At 41.3% G+C, this 23,533-nt stretch overlaps 3 protein-coding genes across 4 annotated transcripts in view; 1 reads left to right on the top strand and 2 right to left on the bottom strand.

Moving 5' to 3' along the window:
- Window positions 1–8,746, top strand: part of KCND3 (potassium voltage-gated channel subfamily D member 3) — a 140,352-nt gene extending 131,606 nt beyond the window's left edge. The window contains exons 5-8 of the mRNA XM_026111850.2: window positions 1,861–1,953; window positions 4,572–4,628; window positions 5,619–5,866; window positions 8,096–8,746. Of these exons, the coding sequence (XP_025967635.2) occupies window positions 1,861–1,953; window positions 4,572–4,628; window positions 5,619–5,866; window positions 8,096–8,300 (603 nt within the window). The 3' untranslated portion in view covers window positions 8,301–8,746. The remainder of the gene's footprint in view (window positions 1–1,860; window positions 1,954–4,571; window positions 4,629–5,618; window positions 5,867–8,095) is intronic.
- Window positions 1–16,260, bottom strand: part of LOC112990137 (uncharacterized) — a 265,179-nt gene extending 248,919 nt beyond the window's left edge. Inside the window, exons 1-2 of the mRNA XM_026111677.2 lie at window positions 14,931–16,260; window positions 11,950–12,043 (exon numbers count right to left, since the gene is read on the bottom strand). The gene's annotated coding sequence lies outside the window, so the exon portion shown is untranslated. The remainder of the gene's footprint in view (window positions 1–11,949; window positions 12,044–14,930) is intronic.
- A 147-nt stretch (window positions 16,261–16,407) lies between these two features.
- Window positions 16,408–23,233, bottom strand: DDX20 (DEAD-box helicase 20). Of its 2 annotated transcripts, none has more exons than XM_064498225.1 (11): window positions 23,215–23,233; window positions 22,508–22,602; window positions 21,964–22,132; window positions 21,561–21,675; window positions 21,334–21,476; window positions 20,829–20,967; window positions 20,319–20,377; window positions 19,490–19,572; window positions 18,680–18,785; window positions 18,494–18,595; window positions 16,408–17,740 (listed from the first exon to the last, which is right to left on the bottom strand). In XM_064498225.1, the coding sequence occupies exons 3-11, from the start codon at window positions 22,058–22,060 to the stop codon at window positions 16,629–16,631; spliced, it is 1,956 nt and encodes a 651-aa protein (XP_064354295.1). In that variant the 5' UTR covers window positions 22,061–22,132; window positions 22,508–22,602; window positions 23,215–23,233; the 3' UTR covers window positions 16,408–16,628. The 2 variants fall into 2 exon arrangements, with proteins under 2 accessions (XP_064354295.1, XP_025967631.2); XM_026111846.2 differs by lacking the exon at window positions 23,215–23,233 and adding an exon at window positions 22,712–23,005.
- Between the last annotated feature and the right edge of the window lie 300 nt (window positions 23,234–23,533).

Below are 23,533 nucleotides of genomic sequence, written 5' to 3'. Positions count from 1 at the left end.
AAATTTTCAGTGAATAACTGGGACATATGGGTGTATTTAAAAATCAATGCTTAAAGCATAGCTGTATTTGACCCCTGAAAGAGCAAAGGACAAAATCCTGGCACGTCTGCCAAGATGTTCCACTGTCTCTCCCATCCCACCTATTTTCTGTCCTAAGCAGTCAGATACTGCAGTTTTGTGTCTAAGCAGATATTCCACCAATCCACACCAAGACCTTCAGCTTTACAAAAGCACCAAGATCAGTCTGAGATCTATACCTTATCCTAACCACTAGTAACACTGCATCCTGAACAGTCCCTTCCCCAGGTCACCATGTACACACACATCTAACACACACACACACACACACACACACACACACACAAGCTGGGGAGAGACAAGCAAAAACACCCAAATAAGGTTTTCTAATATAGCCAGAATCCCTAAATGCACATGCCCAAAGCAGTTCTTTCCCTCTCTCTCCTAGCTCATCTTGTGCTCATCTGGGAGGGGCCAGTCCTTTTAGAAACTTTTCAGTCTAACTGTTCTCAGCTGTACCCAGTCCTCACAAGCTGCCTGCTTTACTCCAAACAAACCCTACCCTGAATTAGCTTATAAATTTGTTATGCCATATTTGAACAATTTCAGTACACAGGGGAAATAAGGAAAAGCTGGTTCCTGATTGAGGCTGTCAGGTGTTACTGTACAATGAATATATTTGAAAATATTTGAATATTAAAAATACTCAGATCACGAGCTCTTTGGAACAGGCCTGCCTTGCACTGTTATTGTGCTAAGTGATGCACAGAGGGTTCTGGGTCAGTTTTCAGGGCTCTAGGCACTGTGCTAATAAAACGTAAATCACAGTAAGCCATCCTACTGAGTAAAAGCCACACCTCCACCAGAAACTAATACAGACAGGGCCTCCTTCTCCTAGGAAACTGCTGCCACATTTTCTATGACCACAAACCCTTTGCCAGTGCTGTGCAATGCTTCTTCATTTGAAGTATGCTCCAATAGGATAATTTATATATATTAATCCTTATGTCTATAGTGCCTGCCTGTTCCTCACCTCTCCCTTTTTTCATGCTGCCTTTCAAAAAGGGCTTGACCTTAGAAGTGACTAAACACTTCTCACTGAACGCAGTCCTCAGGACCTGCTATAAACTCCCCACCAACAGCCACACACAATGAGGCAGGGAAAAGGCAGCTCCACTTTAGTACACCCCAGGTACAAACTACCGAAAACAGATAGCCGTGTGTTCACAAAGAGAGGGAGGCAGATCCAGGAGTCCTGTCTCTCAAAACAGCACTACAAGCAGGTGACATCCAAAACATGAAACCCAGGTTCATATTCTCTGATCCAGCCTTCAGGTGTGACTCACAAGGTTTTAGCAATAACACATGCAAGTTCCAACAGGCCCGGCTCTGTGTAGCACTGAAGGTCTGACAGAGCTGCTGCTTCCAGCTCCTAACAGACATTGAGTTCAGGGGACATCTGTGGGCGTTCAAAGGTCACATTAAGCTGAAAAGTCTCCACGATTTTTGGAAAAATAAAACATCATGGGTTCTTTTTACTTTACCTTCTGGTTCCTGAGCCTTCACACCATGTCAGCCTGGGTATCTCCCAAGTTTCCTCCACAGCTACAAAATGGCTAGAAACACACAGTTTTTGAATTAAAGCTGAGATCCTCATCTGAGTTAACAGCCACATCATTAAGAAAAAAATGAGGAAACCTAAGATTCACAATAAGAACTTGAGAGCTGGCAACACTGAAATTGTTGTCTTTCCCCTGTGAAAGCTAACTCTGCTAGTTTTGTTTGTTTTCATAGCTTTACATCTGGTTTGGGATTTTTTTTCCCCCTTCTCTGGCTATTTAGGGATCCACTGAAGATGAGCAGCACATGACTAAAGGCACCTCCTTAATTGAAAGCCAACATCACCACCTGCTGCACTGCCTGGAAAAAACAACTGTAAGTAGAAACACAACCCTTCTACATCTTACTAAGTCTTTGTGCTTGGCCCAGGCTTCCTGTGGAAGAGATGCGTGCACAGTATGCTCTAAACTGGCACTCAGTTGTACATACCCAGCAGACCTACAAACTGGGCCAAATGGGTCTGACATTCACATTCCCAAGAATGTTCTTCAATGGGACAAATACACTTTCATTTCATTAAGACTTTTTTTAAAAAAGAATCACCATGCAAAGGGATGAAAGGTGTGAATGTCTGCTACGCCACAGTCATCTACACCAGTACAAAGTCAGTAACAGGTTGGGCAGTTCAACTGAATGCAAATAAGATGTCAGCAGGCAAGAAGATAGGGAGAGCCTATAAACAAGGTGTATACTAAATTTAATTTCTCCAGAGCTTCTGAAGAAGAGCTAAGCTGCATTTGTCTTGTGTTGTCAGTCGCACATCATACATTCGTTGCTTGTGCCAATTAGCAGCATTGGACAGTTCTGCTGTCTTAGAGGAAACTGATGTCAGTGACTTCAAACCACGACCTAGACCCTAATGCAAATCAGCTGGCAAAAATAACCTTTAGCCCTTCATAAGGAACAGAGCAGATGAACTCTCTTAATGGGTTTAAACTTTGCACATATCTTGTCTCATCACAGTCCTGCTTACAAGAGCAGGTAATTTATCTCAAAGCCAGTCAAGCAGTTTCTGCTACAATGACTTTTCTGTTAGAGTAAGAGTTCTATTTTTCATTATTAAGTGATTCTGTATGCAGAATTCTCCTGGAAATTTTCAGATATTTATCTCATGAATATGTTTTACTTCCAGGTTTATAAAAAAGGTTTTGCAGTAGGGGAATACGATCATAATATGGAGCATCTTATTTATATCATGGTTCATTCTAGAAAGAATGAAGAGAGGTTAACACTTGAAATATTCATGCCTTTTTCTATCTGCATCCATCATCAAATGTACTTCTGATTTCTGACTTGCAAGAGCTTTCTTTTAAGATAAATTGCCTCCACTTTCACAGTTCAGTTTGTGCTGGAATAACACCATTTAGGCATCAGCAATACACTGGAAGAAGATGACTTGTTAATCACACTGACCTGCTGAGTACAGCTGGTTTATCACAGCGAAGGTCACCATTCCAAGGACAGTGAACTGATTCTTGCTGTATCAATAACTACTGAGTTTATTTTATGAGTCATCTTGCCTTTGTTTCTAGTCATTTTGGATGCTACATAACAAGCAGGCATTTCACAATCTGGCTCTTTAGTTTAGAACTCCATGCTTAAAAGCTTCACTATTATGACCTGTATTTCACAAGTAATACTTCCATTTGTAAATTTTATTTTGCATTGGGAGCTGCATGAGTCGCTCCATCACTAATGAGCCAGTTTGGGTGCCGGAAGTAATGCCGCCATATCATATCCTCACTTGTGGATATACTAGCCTACCACACAAATAAGTCTAGACTGCCTCCAGCACCCAAGGCTACTCAAAGGGTGAGTCTCAGTGGTTGAAAATGTTTCAAGTTTGTCTTTTTCTGTAAAGACTGCCAATAGTAATGATACTTCGAATTTTGACGAAAACCTAGAGGGAGAATATGCACAATATTTAATGCATTTTTCCCCCGTTTTTCACCCAGTTGTTATGATTATGTTGCATCAAACCATGTAGCAAGTTTGGATTTTGGTCTGAAGTTATCAGTCAAAATAGTTCAATCAGCTTGTGTGGAAATTCTTTCCAATGAACATAATCTATTAAAATACTACGCAACTCCTCCCCCCTCAAAACATTAAATCACAGTACAAGAATTTTTAAACACTGCAGAGTCATTTTTGTGATGATATAAAGTTGCAGGTGGAATGCAATGCAGAATGTACCACGGTTGCAAGCTTGTTTCAATGGGCAATTCACCTTTCCTTAGACTGGGCAGAAGGATTCTGAAAATACAGTATTTATTTTCATGGTATCTGCAATTGTCACTAGAATAAAGTCAGTCTTACAATCAAATGGCTGTGAATGGCTCACAGATCTGGTGCGTCAGAAGACAAAGTGACCCTGAGGTATTTCCAGCTGCCGTAACAAGGGCTACTTTGTCATGTTAACACAACACATGGAGTTTGTACAAACGAAAGGAGTTCTACACTCCTTCCAGATTGAGTATGGACATTCACATGCTATATTTTCTCCCACTGCTATGTGCACTGAATCCAGTCCTTCAGCCCAAACCTTTCTTCTGTGTTTCCAGAGTACGATCAGAAACCACACCCATTGGTGATCCAATGACGATAAAATTCCGATTCGTTTACTTGTGAATCAGCAGCTCAAACTTTGTTTTCCTTTGCATTCTGGCTCTCAAAAGATCAAAGTAATAAAATTGTCATAAGTCTTGTCTTATTTTCAAGAAAGGAACATCAAGAAGCTTAAGTGTAAGAACGAAGGAACAAAGGGGTCTGATTCAAGCAAGGTTTGGTAAAGAGAAGGTCCAGTTGCCCATTCAAACTTGAGCAATAGAGCTGCAATGCTGAGACAAAAAGATGCAATGCTGGGACTAAACTTTTGAATGCCGGAATGGACAATCAAATGTGTTTTTATCTTTTGTTGGCATGTTGTCCCGTAGGGATTGTCCTATCTTGTGGATGATCCCCTGTTATCTGTACGAACTTCCACCATCAAGGTATTTCCTTTTTAATTCAATCTGTTCTTCTATGATCTCTGTGACGTGTCTGGAGTGTTTGGTTCCTTTCTCGTTCCTGGTCTTGTCCTTGGAGTTTGTGCACGTGGTTCTTTTTTGCTACCCAGTGCCTTTGTTTACTGTAAGAGTTGTTACTTGTTCCAATGAAAATCAATGGCTGCCTTCACCCTGGTTGTTTTTATTTCCCATCCTTTCTGATGCTGGCAGGGACTGGATGAAGTATGTGCGTTAGAACTATTTGGGTGTTCATACATGTGCATAAGAGTTCTTTCTTTCAGGATATTTTGTCGCTTTAGCACAAAAATGCTTTAAAGGTTCAGTTATCCGAATTTCCTTCCCCTGTCACTTCCCACTATCAGCTGCTATGTTTATTTCTACCAGCTAATTGCAGCACCCAGCATATTCCAGGTACGCTTTGAAGCCAACAGCAAATACAGGTAACATCCTGTAATAAAATTATCTGATAAGACAATACTCCAGATATATCACAATCCCGTCCCCAAGGACAAAGAAAAAGGAGCCTTAATCTCCTCTCCTGTGGGGTTTAATAACCATGTGGCATCACAGACTTTTTGAAGCCACTTCTGGGATCCAGACATAGGTGTGAAAGGAAAATCAGACACAATATATTAACAATCTCAGACTGTGTAAGCAAGGCAGTATTGACAGATTATCACGCTTTTGTCACTTCAACAGTTTCTCTTATTCCTATATTGATTCAGGACAGCAAAACCTTCTCTTGGTTGTAGTGAGTGCAAGGGCAAAGTCATCTCTTTCTCTGTTCTTGTTTGCATTTCTTTCTTGAGATCTGCCTAGTGCAAACATTTTCAGGTGCAGGGGCAGAGAGCATCTTACACAGACAAGGGGCTGACACATCCCACCAGACTAGCAAAATACGTTATTGAAAATAAACTGCTGTTGGGTCGTAGCTGTTGCCACGGAGAGTAATGGCATCGTTCTTTTTCCTGCCAGAACCATGAGTTCATAGACGAGCAGCTGTTTGAGCAAAACTGCATGGAGAGCTCAATGCAAAATTACCCATCTTCTCGGAGCCCCTCCTTGTCAAGTCACCACGGTTTGACCACCTCCTGCTGTTCCCGCCGTAACAAGAAGACCACTCACCTCCCCAACTCCAGCGTGCCAGCCACTCGCCTCCGGAGCATGCAGGAGCTCAGCACCATCCACATCCAGTGCAGTGAGCAGCCCTCCCTTACAACAAGGTACAGTAAGTAGGCTCTTGCTGCTAACTACTGCATGCGAACCCCTCAAGTGCCTTATCCAATCGAAAGAAGTTTGATGCAATTTCTTGCAGGCATATTCTCCAGCCAGAAAGAGGGATCTAGAGCTGGGAGTACCTATGTCTCCTTCCTTCTAATAGGGTCCCAAGAAAAGTGACTCCTAGCTGTTGTGTGCAGCTGTGCTGGGGGAGAACCAGGTCAAAGCTAGACTCTAGTGCAGCTCTCCTCTGGCGAGACTGGACCGAGAATGAATTCCAGCTGAAATCTGCCTACAAAGCTCTTAATGGCACAGGCAGGAGCCAGCAGTTCCCAGCTGTCAGTCAGTCACGAAAGCTTGCACAGCGTCACTCTACCACCCAGACCATGCACCTCCCAGGTGGCCCAATACTTTCAAGTCCTTACTGGACCCAGGCAGACAGAGACAAAGCAGACTGGTTCATCAGTGTCTACATGCAAAAGCCAGGAGAGGGCTGTCCATGCTGACCTAATCCACCAGGGAAACTCATTTTACTGGTTTTCATTGTCCAAAAGTCTGAATTACAACTGTAAGCAACAAGCATCTCTAGGAGACAAATAAGGAGGAATTTCACAATGGTCTCCCAGTAACTCTCACATAAAGAGCCGTTAGTTCCACAGGTGAAGAAATGTCTTTTTCAATAGACAATTTTGAAATTGAGTGTGTCATTTTATATATAACTTGCTGAAAAATCATTTCCCCACCATATCTTGCTTGCAAGTATTAAATGACTTTCTAAACTCCCTTCAGCTCATTAAGCTTCTTGTGCACTGGGCTGTTTTTGCAACTAGCATTCCTCTCTTCCCCACTCTTATCAAAGGATCTGGAAACTGAAACAAAGCTGCCCCAGGGCAGCACAGGACTACTCTGCGCCAGGGTGAAGTCAGAAAGGCATTTCAGAGGACAAATTTTGAATGAATAGGCACAAAACAAGTCTGTGGCTATGCGGTTTCACGATGACAGAAGTTTAAACCAGCACCTGAAACAATAATTCAGGGGAATGTGAACTGTTCTATTTCAGGGGTGCTAAATCAGATGTCAGCTGTGATATTTTAACTGTCAACACTTAGCTATTTCATCTGCTTACCAAACTGCATAAGAGCAGAGAGAATGACCTGCACTATCTACTCTGAACAACTGCTCATTTGGGGCTGGTCTCTAACCATGCTTAGAGAGGTTGCAGAAGGGTGAGAGATGCTGAGATTTGGTAATTTCACAGAGGCAGGAGGCAGCTTCCCAGACTTTTGGAAACTCTGCTTTAGGTCTTTCTGCTAAGTCTGCCAACACAAGAGGATGTTTAATGCAACACCCCCAAATCGCTGGCAAAAGCAAAGGCTTGTCAGTTACTTTTCATGTGGAAAACAACCAGGGGAACTTTTTTTATGGGGAATGCAACTCACTGGGTGACCTGGCTAACAGTGGCAGAACCACCCAGTAGCTAAGACTCTGCCCATGAGGACTTGGCTTGTGACAGAGATAACTGGGGAAACAGAATGGGTTCCATGGTGTTCTTGGGATGCTTGAGAGATTAAGAAAAATCCTCTTGGTGAGTCACTCTGAGATAACCACAGCAATAGCTTTCCAACTGGGAGCTTTACATTTTGAAAGAACAGGCCTTGTGTTTAAAATGAACATGTTGGGCTGGTAATAGCAGACTCCTGCAGCTATGCAGATGCACAGAAATCAACCTATCATTTTCCCCTCTGTAATTAATTATAGGATGCAATTGATGCAGATCTAATAAAAACACTCCCAGCTGCCAGATCCCTGAGACTACTGCAAGGGGATGAAAAAACAGAAAGATCAAGGGACAGTGAAAAGAGAGAGGCATTCAGACTGCATGGAAGACAATTTTTCTCAGGAAGACCTACCTGTGCTCTGAAAAAATGCAGTACACAGTACAGTGTCCTCTTAATTATACCAGATTTATGCAAGAATGAAATAGAAAATGTGAAATGATTTGCCCTGTGGAAGGCTGTATCCTAACCTGAGAAGGATTTAAAAAGGTTAGCATAAACTGGGTAGAAATTAAGGATGCTTAGCAGGTACTGGGGGAAGCAATTAAGTGGATTCTTCTGTAATATTTCAGTGTCCCTAGTCCAGAGGAATAAGATATTGCTGAAGAGCAACTACCCTTCCCATCCGTCCTACTGTCAGTTAAAAAAAAAAAAAAAAAAACTAAATTTGTTTTCTAGTCGTTCCAGTCTCAACATGAAGTCAGATGATGGGCTGCGACCGAACTGCAAAACCGCGCAGATAACGACAGCCATCATCAGCATCCCCACACCGCCGGCACTGACGCCAGAAGGCGAGAGTAGGCCTCCGCCCAGCAGCCCTGGCCACTCCACGAACATTTCTACCACTACCACAAGCAACATAGTGAAGGTCTCTGCCTTGTAAGACGTCTCATGCACAGAAAGAGGCTGGAAGACCAGTGCCCCTCTCCCTCCACACCTCCACGTTCCTTTTTTGCTGCAAATTGTGCCTGGATGGACCAACCTGACATTTTGTCATTGAATTAGCAATGGAGACCTAACAAGGCAGCTTCTTCAGACTCAGATTCATGCTGTGGACTGAGGAAGGATTAGGAGGAGGAAGAGGCTGGTTAAAGAAAAAACCTGCATGGAGAGTGTGTTGTGCCACGGTACGGAGCAGAAATCGCCTGTGGAGGCTGGAGAGAAAGAACCATCATGGCAACAAGAGAGTCAATAAAGAAAACAGAAATATAACACTGTGTATCGCAGCACCTTTTTAAAGGTTTTTAATGGATAATATTTATTCATGAGGAAATGACTGAAAAAGGTGAAAAAAACAATGGATTTTGTGAATTTTTTTTCTTCATGGAGCAGAACCTTTAAACCAACCAAAATTTCACATTTTTTTTCTTTTATAGGAAAAGATTTAGACAAAGAAGCCACCTGTCAAAGAAATCTGTTTCCATTCCCCTGTGTGTGTGTGTGCGTGCGAGTGTGTGACAGAACCACATCAGAGCAACACTGAATTACAAAAAACAGAGCATGTTTTTGTGATTGGGTGCACAGCAGGAAAATGCAAGCATGTGTCAGCACATACGTGTACACACGCGCACGCACACACACACCCAACTATTTCACCCTGGATGGCATTCTTTATTTAGACAATTTTGTATCCGCCTTTTAAGTCAATACAGTGCAATTGCAAACAGTGTGTTTGTCTGCTAATTATTGTCTGTGAAAACATATTTGTGGAAAAAAAGACAGGCTTTAGTAGAGTTTTAGTCCCACATGGATATCTGCTTTCTATTTTTGTTATCACTTACTTGTAAGACTGTGACTAGACTATCAGTTCTGTATTTTTAAAAAGGAAAAAAAAGTAGGATTCTTTTTTAATACTGTACACAAAAATGGTGAAGAATGAGAAAGCACTGAACTCAGCTACATCAAGCATTCATAAGTCTGACAGATGTTCCCTGTAACGTATGCCCATGCCTTTTGTTTTTGTTTTCTATATATGAATTTCTTTGCTAGCACTGGACATAAACCCATTGTAAATAGTAGCCAAATAATGTCTGGATCTATACTTGCTAATAATTAACCCTAGAGCCAAATACCTTGCATGGACAGGGAAGTATTTGGCATTTTCACAGTCTTGGGGCGCCAGTTGTCTCATCAATGGCTTCTGGGTTGCACTGATTTGGGGGGTAGACTAGGTTAGTAATTTTAGTTCTCCAGTCCTAGCACAGCATCTACAGTGTGCATTCTCCTGAGAAGGGGGAGCAGTACTGGAGTTTGGAAAACATTTGATAAGGTGTGGTACAGACAGCATTTTCTTTTTGCAATTCTACACATTTATTTTGGAAACAGTCACACATTTCTAGTAAACCAAAACCTGTAAGTAACACTGTACTGCCAGGAAGCTAATACTTCTAACTAGGCTGTGGTCAGTCCTAATCACTCTTTCTGAAATCCTCCTAGGACCAATTTATTGTCAGGAAATACAAGGTCCTGAAACATGACTGATTTTTCCCATCTAAGAAAAATAATCTTTTTCTTCCATTCTTCCATTCTGCCTTTTTCAAGTCCCCTTCTCATTATAGGTGCGATCCATGACTGGCACAGAGTGATGAACAATGTTACCCACCTCTTGCTTCCTGAGCCTCTCTCACATCACACACTGTCTGGCTAATTATTGTGCTCTTGCACAAATGCCCATTCAAGGCCCCGTTGTGCTAGGCCCTCTATACCCCCTGAAAAGCCATGAACCTTGCCTCCAGGAGCTTGCAATGGAAGAGATAATAAGGAAACATTTCAAGTGCCCCTTTTCTGAACAGTGATTTACCAATACTACACAATTCACAGAATTACTCAAAGCTTGTTTGAGACTGATTCAGCAAGGGGATGAATTCTCTTTTTTTTTTTTTAAAAAAAAACATCTTTCATAATCTATCCTGATGTAATATTTATATACACACACAAACGCACACACCTACATGTATAGATAAATAGATGCACACGCTGACTTAAACATACGAGCTAGCAATATGCTTTGTTAGCATTCCTAACCTAGTAGTCTATAAAGTGGACTCAAATGCTGATGTATTAACTCAATACGCTCCTTAGAAACCTACAACATTCTAGGAATATTAGGGCTATGGCTAAGCCTTCAATAGCTGCACCAGCTTATAGTCATTTATTGCAATGCTATATTGTTACCCAAAACTATGTTTAGTCCTGTTTTAAATGACTAAAATATTCTGCCTTTGCTGCTTCCTGTAAGACATTATTCTGCAGTTAATCTTGCCATCATTGAGTTTTTCTTGGTGTTTAATTCAGTCTTTCTTTTGCTTTATTTAACTTCATTACTTGTCATCATATCTACTGCCCATTTGAACACCCTCAGCCTTATAGATCAGAGGCCGTGTCCTCCACCACCTTCCACCTTGCACCCTCCTTTATACGAGCACAGAATGAGGGGTAAATGCTATCGTGCCAGTATACTACTGTGTTCCTTCCAATGCACAGGATTAAACGATTACAAAGAGCCAGGGACTCAACATGGACTCTCAGTGCTGCCTTTCTTTTTCCTGATTTACTGTGGAGTGGTAAACAAGCCACTTCATTTCTCTGCGCCCATGTCTCTATCTGTAAATAGCAATCATGGCAGCCTGTCTAAAGCATATTTAGTGCATTTTATTACTATCACTCAGAACGCTTTCTGAAAAAAGTCAACATTTTTAAGAGACAAAACCATAAATAAGGAGAACAGCCAATCCTTAGGGCTCTGGCTGGCTGCTTGGGCTCAGATTGTCAGGGCAGCCCTGGTCTTTGTTTTGTTCCAAAGAAGAGGAATCATCGTTATTCTTGTTCAAAAATATGCGGCTTGCCTCTTCTACCATTAACTTAGCAGGTGCTGCCCCATACGGTCGCTAGCTCAGCACAGACTTTCAGAGGATAAAGACAGACAAAATTAAGGAAGTCTACGCCTAGAGGAACAAGGCTAGAAATATTTTTAATGGAGACATTAGCTCCCTTTAAACGCTGATTTGAAGCAGACTGAAGAACGTTTCCGAAAGCACTTGAAAATACGCTTGTACAAAACCTCCCTGGATTGTTCAATGTAACAACATCCTTATTACGAAAGCACTGTGCATTCATTCATACAGCAAAGACAAGAATCTATCTGCATCGTATCGGTGGTTGGTAGGGAATAATATACCATCCTTCAAATGAACTCTAGGCAGGGAGGGAAAGCATTTGCAGAGAAGAGCATGGGAACTGCACTACAGCTACTTATTCCTACAGCAAAGGGAGGCAATTAGCTTTATTAAACAGCACAGTTGCTTTAAATAGCAACTTAAAAACCATTACTGAGATAAGACCAAGTCAGTCCTGGAAATTCCTAGACCAGAACTTTCATTGAAGGACTAGGACCATTTTCTCCAGTAATTCTCAGTATCACCCTGTCCTACCAACGTCCCTCTCCCATTCCCCCTTGCCACGTACGCCCAAGATGATCCCTGCATCATTATGGACACAAAAAACAGCAGATATCCCTGCAGCCTCAGTCATACCTGATGCATGTGGAAGGGGGGTTCTTCAGATGTGAGCTGCATCCAGGAGGAGAAGCATGCAGAGACATAGGTAGGTTCTGCTCCTGATAAGTTTCTGAAAGGCAGATGGTGCAAAATAACCTGATTAGTAAGACTGCTCAAAAAAAATGTCAATTGTGTGTAACAATTCGTTTCAAAAGCCTTCCTCTTCCCCCTAATTCATTGCAATGTTTTGTAGTTTGTTCATGAAAAAAAGATAAAATGGATTGTTTGTACAGAAAGCAAGTAGAAGGGGCTTATTTTTCAGTTTTTCATAAAACAATATTAAAATACCAAAGGAGCAACACCTTACTCTAAGCATTGTTTCCTCTGAAAATCCTTCTTGAGAGAAAAATATTTTCTCAAATTTTCAGCATGTTCTGCCGATACATTTACTCTCTCCTCACCCAGCATTAGGCTGCTAATAGAACTGCACACCTTCTACAAAGAAACAGACCCAACTGGCAAAGTATGATGACAAATACCTTTCCCAGCTAGGTTTTCACTTTCATCTACTCTTTCTAAAATCTACTTCATTTATTTTTTGTTTCCTTAAAAATCCTAGGATACCCATGCAGAAGAGGCTACAGAAAACACGTCTTGGTACATAAAAATTAAAAACAACAAAAAATTTAATCCACCACATGCTAGCACAAGGTCCTTCACTTCAATATACTGCAATGCTTTCTTTAGATCAGGCTTAAAATTCTCCAGGGAGAAGACTCCCACTGCTTCCCTTAAAAGCTTATTCCAGACTAATAGAGCTTAATGCCAAGGAGTTTTCCCCTGATGCTTAGCTGTAATTCTTTCCCTTATTTTCCTTCCCCTGTTGTCATTATACTCTCTTGCATCATGTTAAATTATTCTCCTTCCCACATGGCAAGTTAGCCGCCTACAAACATTAGAAGAATATAAAACATTCTGCAGCAAATCCTTATACCAGAGAGTACTTTTGTATGTCGAATAATTACCACTGTAAAAGTGAACTGGGGAAACTGGCAAATTAAGTAACACAAAAGGCTTTAGCGTGGAATAAAAGTGAATCTATAATTCAAAAGGAAATACTGGAAAATGACATACTTTTTTTTTTTTTTTTAAACAGTTCCCAGAGGTACTGAATTTGAATTAATGCTACTGGTTTAACCTGAAATAGTTGATAACATACTGGTACTGCAAACCAGCATTTACCATTTTAATTTAGATAGTTTTAGGGGTATGTACAAAAGCCAAATTAATACCAGCTAAAGGAAGCAGCGTTTTTCAAATATTTTGCTTTTGTAAGTACAGAAGGTATAAACCTGTTGTATCTTATAGATACTATAAAGCAGATTCAATACATTAAAAACTGCAACATCCCTTTGATCCTGTTTCAATATATTATCTATGCTGGACTATAGCAGTTACAAGTCAGCATTCATGGATGGCTTAAGACTATGCCTCAAAATGTCACAGCTTTGAATTAAAGATTTTATTCTGCCTTTAGAGTTAGGTGAATAATACACCTTTCCCACACAACCTGTCATATATCTTAATAAATTCAAAAATTACTTATTTTTCTCCAACACTTTGATCAACTGCACTAAATATGATTTCAGAACCCGAATTTTTAGGGTTCATATTTAATGATGGCATAAATGCCTTTTGTAATGGTTCTATCCTTCTAAAACTTTAAAAGTAATCCCAAGGCTGTGTGAGAATTGACTACAGCTAGGAAAATTAGTATCAGGAACCTATGTTCTACTGCTGATTGTCTTGATGAATCACTAAGTGACCTCAGAGAAGTCATTTCACCTCTCTTTGCCAGTTTTACAAATTACACAGAATTTAATACCTCTCCTTTTCCATAAGGGAAGTTTAATTCATGAGCATTTACAAAATACTCTAGAGAACTTTGAAGAAAGCGTAGTAGAGAAGTACTACTACTTACATTTAAAATACAAAAACTGTGCCAGAAAGATTTTGGGTGGATAAAAAGACCAGATGACAAACAGTTTGTGAAAATTCCTTCCAGTTTTGTTTTCAGTCAATAGTCTGTTATGTTTGTGTACATGTGTGCACGTGTTTCTTTTTACTATGATTTTAACTAGTGCTAGTCATAGGAAGTCATGCAGCTGCGTGGGAGATTAATAACCATATTGAATGCTCTTCTCAGCTCTGTTGCAACTATGACCGGAGCTCCCACTAGCTCCTTGGACCAATGAAATACCTTACAAAATGTGTGATGGAATATTTTTGATAATTAGTAAGGCATTCAATGCAATGGTGTTTTCTTTAGGAGTTTTATGTCATAAGAAGCTCTCAACCTTATTATTTTCTATTTTCGTACTATAAATGGGCTTTGCTTACAAACATCAAAAAGGACAGATACAAAATGTACTGTATAAAACTGCAGGTAGCTTCATTCGAGAACAACTTTCTAGAAGAACTGAGTTTCCTGTTGTCTTCTTTTGGAATTGTAGTGCATATGTTGAAACTTGTATATCATTTACAGTATTGAGTCTTGTGCCACTGCTGTACCTGATGTATCCAATCTGGATTAAACAGAGTATGTGCCACAAATACCAAAATGCTGTAGATTTCTTTTAAAAAATATTGGGGAGTTTTTTTTTGAAGCATTGGGGGTTTGGCCTAAATCACTCACATTAGATTTAAATACCAAGAACTTTTAATTGAACAATCATTAATGAAAACAGTATGATGATTACTAAAAAAGACATTATGGTATATGCCTTGCTGCACTAAGTGTATCCCTTACAGCAACCTCCTTTTGAATAAGACAAAATTGATCCTGGAAATGCAATCATACCATGCTCACATTTTTCAAGCTTTACAGACATAAGGTAGGAGAGCCCCCTCCCTTTCCTACTTTGTTGCGACACAAGGAGGGGGGAAATGACGCACAGAAAGAGGGACAGAAAGAAAAAGTACTTTTCCTAGAGTGTTATTAAATTTAAAAAGCACACCTTATATCTTTCTGTTAAAAGGCAGTCTGGTCCTACAAATTCTTTTTAGGCCAAAGTCTTGTATTCTATACTGCAGATAGTCAGCTTGCTTCAACTGTAAAACAAGTTAAATTGATTTCATATTTAGCATATTAAAAAAGTGCAACTTTAAGCAGCATTATTTAAAACTGTCAAAATTCTCTAAATAGAAACTAAAGTCTATCACATGAGCTCAAGCATCCACTGACAGTTACTGCTGAACATAACAACTGAAGTTACTACTTTATTACTTGCAGCAAAGCCTGACACCCACTAGGTGACACCATTTCCCTACCTAAAAGGGGAGGAAAAAAAACACCCCGAAGCAGAGGAGGATAAAGCTCTTACTTGCCAATTTTATGCTAAATTTCTATGCTACTCTTGTGCTAATTTTATAATTCTCCTGCACGGTGAAGAGAGTTTGAAGTACATACTATAAAATTTGGAGCCACTATTTCACAAAGAGTTCTAAAAAGCATTACCAGGGCCACCACAGGATTTACACAGAGAACACCACAACAACATTTAGAACACTTGGACAGAAAATGATTTATTTAAATCTGAGTGAAAACCTATTACATTTCTCAAAATGAATTTCAAGGTAGCTGAAGGTGGGCAATCAAGCACCCTTGAAATCTGTCATCTCACAAAATTTAATTAAAAGCTCTCCTTCAAGTACAGCTCATAGCAGGTAGGAAGCAGCACTTTCACTAAGAATTCCAGCCTCACTCGTTGCCCATGAAAAACACAGAAGACAGGATAAGCTCTGGTCAGCTTTGAGAAATCAAAGGAACTAGCCTAAAAATCTGCTTCAGTGATCCCAAACATACTGAAGTTAGGGGATAAATTCTGAAAGTCAGTGGAGAAGGGTCAGTCTTGCATCAATACCCTAAAGCCAGCCAGTACTCCTTAACCATTTCCTGCTTCAAGACAGCTAGATACAAAACAGTGCAACCCAAACAGGAGATACTAATTAGTTTTAGTATTAAATAGGTAATTTCATTTCTAATTAAAGCTTTCCCATAAGTGTGTCAAGTCTGACATTGCTGCACCCAGAGGGACAGACCAATTATGATAGCTACACATTTTATACATAATTAAACCATCCTCTACTGCACAGCTTGTGATACACCTAGCTATAGATATGTTATTTATACAATGTTAATTAACTTGACTGAAATTAGCAATACATACATTAATCGAGATGCAGGATGTCTGCCACTGTTAACTGGCATACAATTATTGCCTGCTGTCTAGGAGAACCATAGAAAATGGAATGATCTCTTAACTATAAACAGCAATTTTTGTGAATTCACTTTCACCCAAGAGTTACATGAAAAGAAAATCAAATAAAACTGATCGCTTTCTTCCTTTTCTACTGAGACTGCTTACATGTAAGTGGCTGCCTTTCCTCTTCATTTAACTCGTATTTTAAAGATTGCAACTGAACATCCAGCTGTATCATTCATTTCCCTTTATTGACAACTTGTTGTAACACCATCACTGGAATGCATATAAAACATTTGCCTAGAAATAACTTGTTTTTGAAAAAGGACAAAATTTTTTTTTCCAATCTTAACCAATGTCTATGTCCATCAGTGTTACTTGTAGACCAGTTATGTTTTCACAGATACGTCCATTCATTGTACCAGCCAGTCCTCTAACAGCAATGCCATTACATCAACCATCACTTCTCAGCAGTTCTTGAAGATAGACAGAGTTGACATGATAAGCATTCATCCAGTTAAAGTGTCTGTAACTCTTCCTGTAGTACATGTGAGACACTGCAGCATAGTAGCTTTGCCATGCTTGATAGTAAGACTTCCAGTAGTTTTTGTAACTCCAGGACTCATATGGAAAGCCAGGAACACTATCACCCCAAGGGCTGCAGGAGCAGTGTTCAGTTTCTCTCATAGAAGAACTAGGGAATTGGTGGTAATGACTTCTCTTTTGTTTAGCATTTTGTTTCAAAACTTTCTTTTTCATTTGATTTGGCTTTGGCACTTGTGATAGCTCCCGAGGCTTCTCTGGTGTAGGAGAGAAGCTTGCAAGACCTCGACCTACCGCAGGAACAGCATTCTTTTCCTGTGTATCTGAAAATGCTTCAAAGCATGAGGTATTTTCCCTGCTACTGGAGGAAGCCCTGGAACTGTACGAACTATCACTTTCCACCGATGCAACACCATTTGCTACTACTGCCTCTGTAGCATCTTCTGCATCTTTACACTCTACAGCAGCATTTCCGAGGAGCTCACATTGTTCTCCCAGGCCTGAATAACTTCTTAAAATTTCAACATCCCTCTCCAACCCTTCTTTAATAAAATACTCATAGTCTTCAACAAACTCTGAGAAGTTCCAGGGATTGTTGTTCTGTTGGTTTTTGAAAGTTGACAAGCATGGAATTCTGGGAAGATTTTTTTTTAAGGCTTCCTCATCTGAGGCCTTAGTGATATTTTGTTTGTCCGTTTGGGAAGCAGTTCCTACTTGATTCCTCTGTTTTGTGTTGCAATTGAAAGTTTTGGGGCGACCTTCTTCTGTGTCTGCAGAATCTGTGCATCTTTTTATCAGTTTTTGCTTTGGAGCCTTTTTTGGCCTGTCTACAGATTTATGACCTGGAAGACTGGAACAAGGCCGAGGTATCTCTGCAAAGTTATTTCGGGCTGGCTGCTCTATTGGTTCTTCTGGTCTAAGAAGCACAGTATCAGAATTCACTGAAGCATCTGTATGTGCAGCAGCTTTGACTTCTACCTCCCAATCTTCAAACTGATCCATCATTCCAGGAGGTATGGGCTCTGCACAAAAGGGAAACAAGCAGGCACTCAGTAAGTGCAGCCTTCCTTCTAGAACTCAAATGAACAAAGTAAAGCTTTACAGAATCACAAATAATATGGTGAGATGTTAAGTTAGGGCTATAAACTGACCTTTTCACTTCCTGAAAGAGCTCAAATAGCCAGAACGTTTTCTTCACAGAAGTCATCATGAAATTTGATTAATACAATAAGCACTGCATTATTCACTGATTTTCTAGCATATTGTACTTAATTGGGTAAAAAATAGAAATAAGGAAGGATAAATGCTAAGTTTCTAGCAAAACACCTGGCCTTCTGACAAAGCCAGTGCAGCAAGTCTTCTGCAGTTTCAATTATTTCTTCCTTTCATTACCGCATGCTACAGCCTGAGAAAGGCTTAATACTAGACAACTCCTGCTGTTCTGTAGCTTGCTTCTGTGTTGACTGTTTCTGGAAATCCAAATAACTACGTAGCTGCCTAAAGAGCAGCTGGATGTCGAGTTCCTCTCTCTACCCATAGGCATGCACTAGAGTTCTTCGTGTTCCATCACTTTGTACAGCTGCAGCAGTTACACATTTGCAGCAGGTCATCAGCACTGTGTACAAGTGATCTGACTGTACTAAACCTAATGCAGCTACCCTCAGCAGAGAAGGTGCATGTCAGTTCACTGTGGACTTCACTGAAGCAATGAATTAGCAGCACTGAATTAGCAGCAACAAAATACCACACAGCTGCATTCACAGGACAGAGCATACCTGGTAAGGGAAGAAGCTGAAGATTACATTTCTGTGCAATTTTCATCATCATGTTTTCCTCCTCTCCACGGCAGCAGTATGTCACAGATAAGCCTAAAGTTCCTGTGATACACAGTAGAAAGTATAATTACCTAACCAGACCCAGGAAAGCTAGCTCAAGTTTGATAAATCCACATGACATTTTACCAAAGCGTCCAGCTCTGCCAATACGATGCATGTATGTTTCCCAGTCCACAGGTACATCCAGATTGATGACCAGATTCACTTTTTCAGCGTCAATTCCACGAGATGTCTTAGGAAAAGCAAGAGAAGAGAAGGCAGTAATTCAATACGCTGAGCAGATCTTTTAAAAAAAGATCACAACACATTGGGAGTTAACTGCTTGTATAGTAACTTCTATTGACTACAGCACACAGCAGATAAAGCACCTACAGTTCTCCGATCAGCTCATGCTACTAACATGTAGAACAAGTATGTTACATTGGGACCATGTGACCCCAGGATAATTTTGCTTATCCCTTCTGCATGGAAAACACAAGGAAGCGTACTTCTTCCCAACACCAAAAACTCAGCTCCACAGCATGACAGAACCTCAAGCTAGCAACTGAAGACAAGACCCACCAACCGCAAAAAAGCTGCAGAGGTCTCAGACAAGAAACATAACCACTGCTCTACCTAAATCTGTTTTGAGGTTCTACTGTTGTGAAGCACACTATACATAAACTACTCTTTCTCACAGCACCTACTCAAAGTAAGCACCTCTGTGCTGCTGGAATCTCTACAAACTTCTATAATCCAACAGAGAAATTGTTATTTTTGAAACAGATGAGAAAAAGGGTACAATTTCTCAATCACACAGTGAAAACAGGTCACACAGTGCTCTTCAGTCACATGTTTTATCAGTATGTTTGAGTTCCATTCAATTCCAAGTCAAATATAATGCTCTGAAATAAGTTTATATGCCGCTCTTACATATGCTGTCAAATACCAACTTACCAAGTCTGTGGAAATAAGAACTCTACAGTGGAATTGCTTTAATTTAGCCATAGCATCAAGTCGTTGATTTTGCTTCATGCCACCTAGAGACACAAAAATTTGTATTTAGAAACAGAAATAAGCATTAGAAACAGATTATCTTCCTCAATTTCTTGCTCCTCAAATTCTGGAAAAGACTGCTTTGTAAGCAATAGATGAGATCAGAGAAAAACTTCCTCAAACATCAATTCTAAATGAGTTAGCAAGGAGCAAACAGAAAACAAACTTGAAAATAAGGAAGTCCATTACAAAAATAATTTTTATTTGCTTTTAGAAAGAGAAACCATTTATATACATATTTGACTCACTTGAATAACACTAACCTTAGAAAAATTTTACTTGAACAAAAGCACAGTCATGAACCCCCCCCCCCCACACACACACACTGTGGAAGGAGAAATTCAAAGGAAGGCTTCCAACAACCATTAAGAGCTAGTTATCAGCTGCTAACAGAGAAGTTAAGGAAAAAAAATTTAAATGTAGCAGCATTCCAGCCACACTCCTTGAAGCTGCAAGTGTAAGAAATTTTCTCTTTACAAATAAACCAATTCACTTGTCTAGATAGTCATAAAGTGACCCTCAGCAACAGGTTAAAAAGCAGAAAAGTTGATCAATGGAAAAATTAGATTAATATGCAAATCTTTAAAGACTTGTGAAGATTCAAATGCTGTTCTTTGTCATTTGAACAAAGGTCTTACAAACCAAGCTTTCAAGCTGAACATTCCTATTCTAAGTCAGATGTACACAAAAACTTCAGCCTAGAGTATCACAAAGTTCTGAACAGACTTACCCGAAATGCACTCAGCAGGAAAGCCTTTGGATGTCAGTATTTCAGCTAAATGTTGAGCCCTAACAGGATATACACAATGAAAGTCATAAATAAAACTACATACTTAGCAGTATCAAGAGAATGCTAGGTGTAACAGCCAATGCGTTCTTTTTAACGACATGCTACTCTTTACAGTCAAGGATTATATTCCAAAATTGTCAGTCTCATCTCATGTCCAAAGTAGTCACCTTACAGATTTTACACCTTTCAGACCAGACTGAGAAAGTACAACAGGATATTAGTTCTCACTGCAGCCTAAACAACATACAAGGTACCTTCATGTCAAAACATTCCTCTCCAACATTTCATACTGTTATATTTTACATGTTGTGACTATATTTCAGATGTGAAATTTGTATATGGCTTCAGCTGTGTTTTGAGACCTTTATAAGTGATGCTACATTACTGGCTATTATAGCCACTGCTTTCACGCATTTTTTTTCCCTCCAGATTTTATTTCAGATTTATTACCTGCTATGCAGATTTGAAAAGACTAAGGCTTGATTAAATGGAATCTTGCTGAACAACTCCTGTAAGTGCTGGACTTTTTCCTCAAATGTCTTATGAGGAAGTGGATGGCAATTCACAATTTTGTAATACTGCTTCAGGCCTGAGTAAAAAAACAAAAAAGCCATCAGATTAACAGGTTCAATAAAAGTATGTATTGTGCTATATTGCTGTCAACTCCCACGTCATTGCAACTAGAACAAAGATTAAGTTTAAAAAACACACAGGTACCAAATAAGAATCTAAAGGATAAGTTTTCTTAAACAGAAGGAACATTGTTGAAGTGTTGGAAAACCAGAAAATTAACTTCATCACTGATGTTTTAAATACAGCAATATTGGGAATAAACACTTAGTGAACTAATCTATCTATAAAGGGACATGGTAAGAAATTGCAAGCATTAAGGCACATGCTTTGGTTTTAGTATACTCCTATTTTATACCAATATAAATAAGTTTCTTATACTTACCAATGAGACTTGGATCAGTAGGATTCAGCCTCACAAATGTTGGCTCTCTCATGTACCTGGTCAAAGCACTAGCTAATGATTCAGGATAAGTGGCTGAAACAGCCAGCATTTGTTTATTGGCTGGCAGCGAAGAATAAATCCAACTACAAAAGAAAAGAATATTTATGGAAAAGACTCACAAATATGCATCTAATCTGTTAAGTGCATGAGATAAACATTTTTCTTACTTGATTTGTTCCTGAAAGCTGCCTTCTTCTAGAAGCTTGTCTGCTTCATCAAGAATAAAGAGCCGGATACTGGCTGTATTTAAATAATCCAACTCTATGAGTTGTTTTATTCGACCTACAAAAGAAAAAAGTAATCCAGGCTTCACAAATATTAACTGAAAGATTCTAATCAAAAAGTTTATGATTATTTTTAATATTAATTTCAATAAACCTTTTAAAAAGGCATATTTAGAATAATCACTCACTAAAACATTGACTCTAATTTTTTTTTAAGCAATGGCCTTTGAGACTCACCCCTATTACCAAAAAAGAAAAAAAAAAACCCCAAGATTCCAAAAGCACCAATTATTACAGTGCAAAAAGTGCGTCAGACTATCTGAAGTACGCCGAGGCATGCCCATACCTGGAGAGCCAACTGCTATGTGGCATTTCTTTAGTCTTATTTTGTCCTGGTTCAGAGGAGTCCCTCCAATGAATACATGGCACTCTAAACCCTCCATTTTTATTCCAATGGCTGTGATGACAGCATGAATCTGCACAGCAATCTCTCTTGTCGGTGCTAAGATCAGAATCTGCAAGGGACAAAGAATTAGCCTTAAAAGCAGCAGAATGGTTCAGAAGATTGAAGTACAGCATCCAGTCTTGACACTACCAATTTCCTATCAACTATCACAGCTCACATAAAATGTACGAAGAGTTCAAACTTGTTTCTAAATACTAAATTCGCACAGCAGCAATAAAAACTGGAGTAACTTTTTAGCACCGAACACTTCACTCACGGGGCAGACTAAAGGATAGCACGTTAGGGCAGGGGTGGAAGCGTAAGTCTCACAGATGCAAAGACCTGTTTTCCAAGGCGGCCCTGAGGAACTGCCGCTGGCTCACAAGGCGCGGGGAAGCCCCCGACGCGGCACAGCGAGCGCAGGCCGGGGCCGCGCGGGGCTCACCTGCGTGGCGGGGTTCTCCAGCAGCAGGGCGTCCAGGGCGATGGTGGAGAACACGCAGGTCTTGCCAGTGCCGGACTTGGCCTGCACGACGAGGTCTGGAAGAAAGCGGCACGGGGGGTCAGGGCGGCGCCCCACACTCCCGCCCCACTCCCGCCTCGAGGGCGGCGGCGCGGCGCCCCGGGGGTCCCGGTCCCGGCCCCTCACCCAGGCCGCAGCGCCCCAGCGGGATGGCCTTCAGCTGGACCGGCGAGGGCCTGTGGAACCCGGCCGCCTCCAGCCCCGCCAGCACCGGCGCCGACAGCAGCAAGGAGCCGAAGTCGCAGGGGCCCCCGGGCACCAGGACGTCGCGCGTGCGGAACCGGCCCTCAGGCGGCGGCGGGGAGCCGGCGGGCGCCGCCATTTCGCGAGGCGGGAGGGCGGGAACGCGGCGCGGCGCCAGACGCGGCTTTACGCGCCGCCCCGCCCCGCGCACGCGCCGTGGGGGCCGTCGCCCGCCCGGCCGCGCCCCACCGCGCCTCGCCGCCAGGGAGCGCTGCGGCCGCCGAGCCGTGCGGCGGCGCTGATTGGCTGCCGGGGCCCGTTTGAGCCGGGTGACCGTTAACGGTCGCCGCGCGCCTGGCGCCCTCTCACGGAGCGTGGCCCGGGGCGAGCGGGGCTGCTGGGCGGAGAGCGGAGGCTCCCCCGCAGCCCCCGCGCTGTTCCCTCACCCGCTCGTGTGCGCAGCTGCCAGGCTCTGGCCGCTCAGCAGCGCCTGCCACCGGGCCCGGCGGAGCGGAGCGGTTCCCCACGCTGTGCCCGCTGCCGCGGAGCAGCTATGCAGCCCCCTCTGCCGGGCACACACTGCGGCCAGGGGCGTTTTGGCACAAAAAACATTCCTCCAGAATTAAAATGCTGCAAACTGGAGGGGGGGGGGGGGAAAGCTGTGGCCACGTGACAAAGGTGATGAATTACACAATTTAGCAATGTGGCATGATCCTCCGGGGCAAAAGCTGGGTTTGTTTTGCTCTGTACGAAATCACAGTCTCT

Source organism: Dromaius novaehollandiae, chromosome 27, assembly GCF_036370855.1.
Source record: "Dromaius novaehollandiae isolate bDroNov1 chromosome 27, bDroNov1.hap1, whole genome shotgun sequence".
Taxonomy (NCBI): Eukaryota; Metazoa; Chordata; class Aves; order Casuariiformes; family Dromaiidae; genus Dromaius; species Dromaius novaehollandiae.
This window is presented reverse-complemented; position numbering and strand designations above follow the sequence as displayed.

Coding starts and splice junctions, on each gene's coding strand:
- DDX20 (XM_026111846.2), bottom strand. CDS start 22,907: ATGGCGGCGCCCGCCGGCTCCCCGCCGCCGCCTGAGGGCCGGTTCCGC. Junction 21,477..21,560: donor AGCTTTCAGGAACAAATCAA/GTAAGAAAAATG, acceptor TTTCTTTTGTAG/TTGGATTTATTCTTCGCTGC. Junction 20,378..20,828: donor TTTTCAAATCTGCATAGCAG/GTAATAAATCTG, acceptor ATATCCTGTTAG/GGCTCAACATTTAGCTGAAA.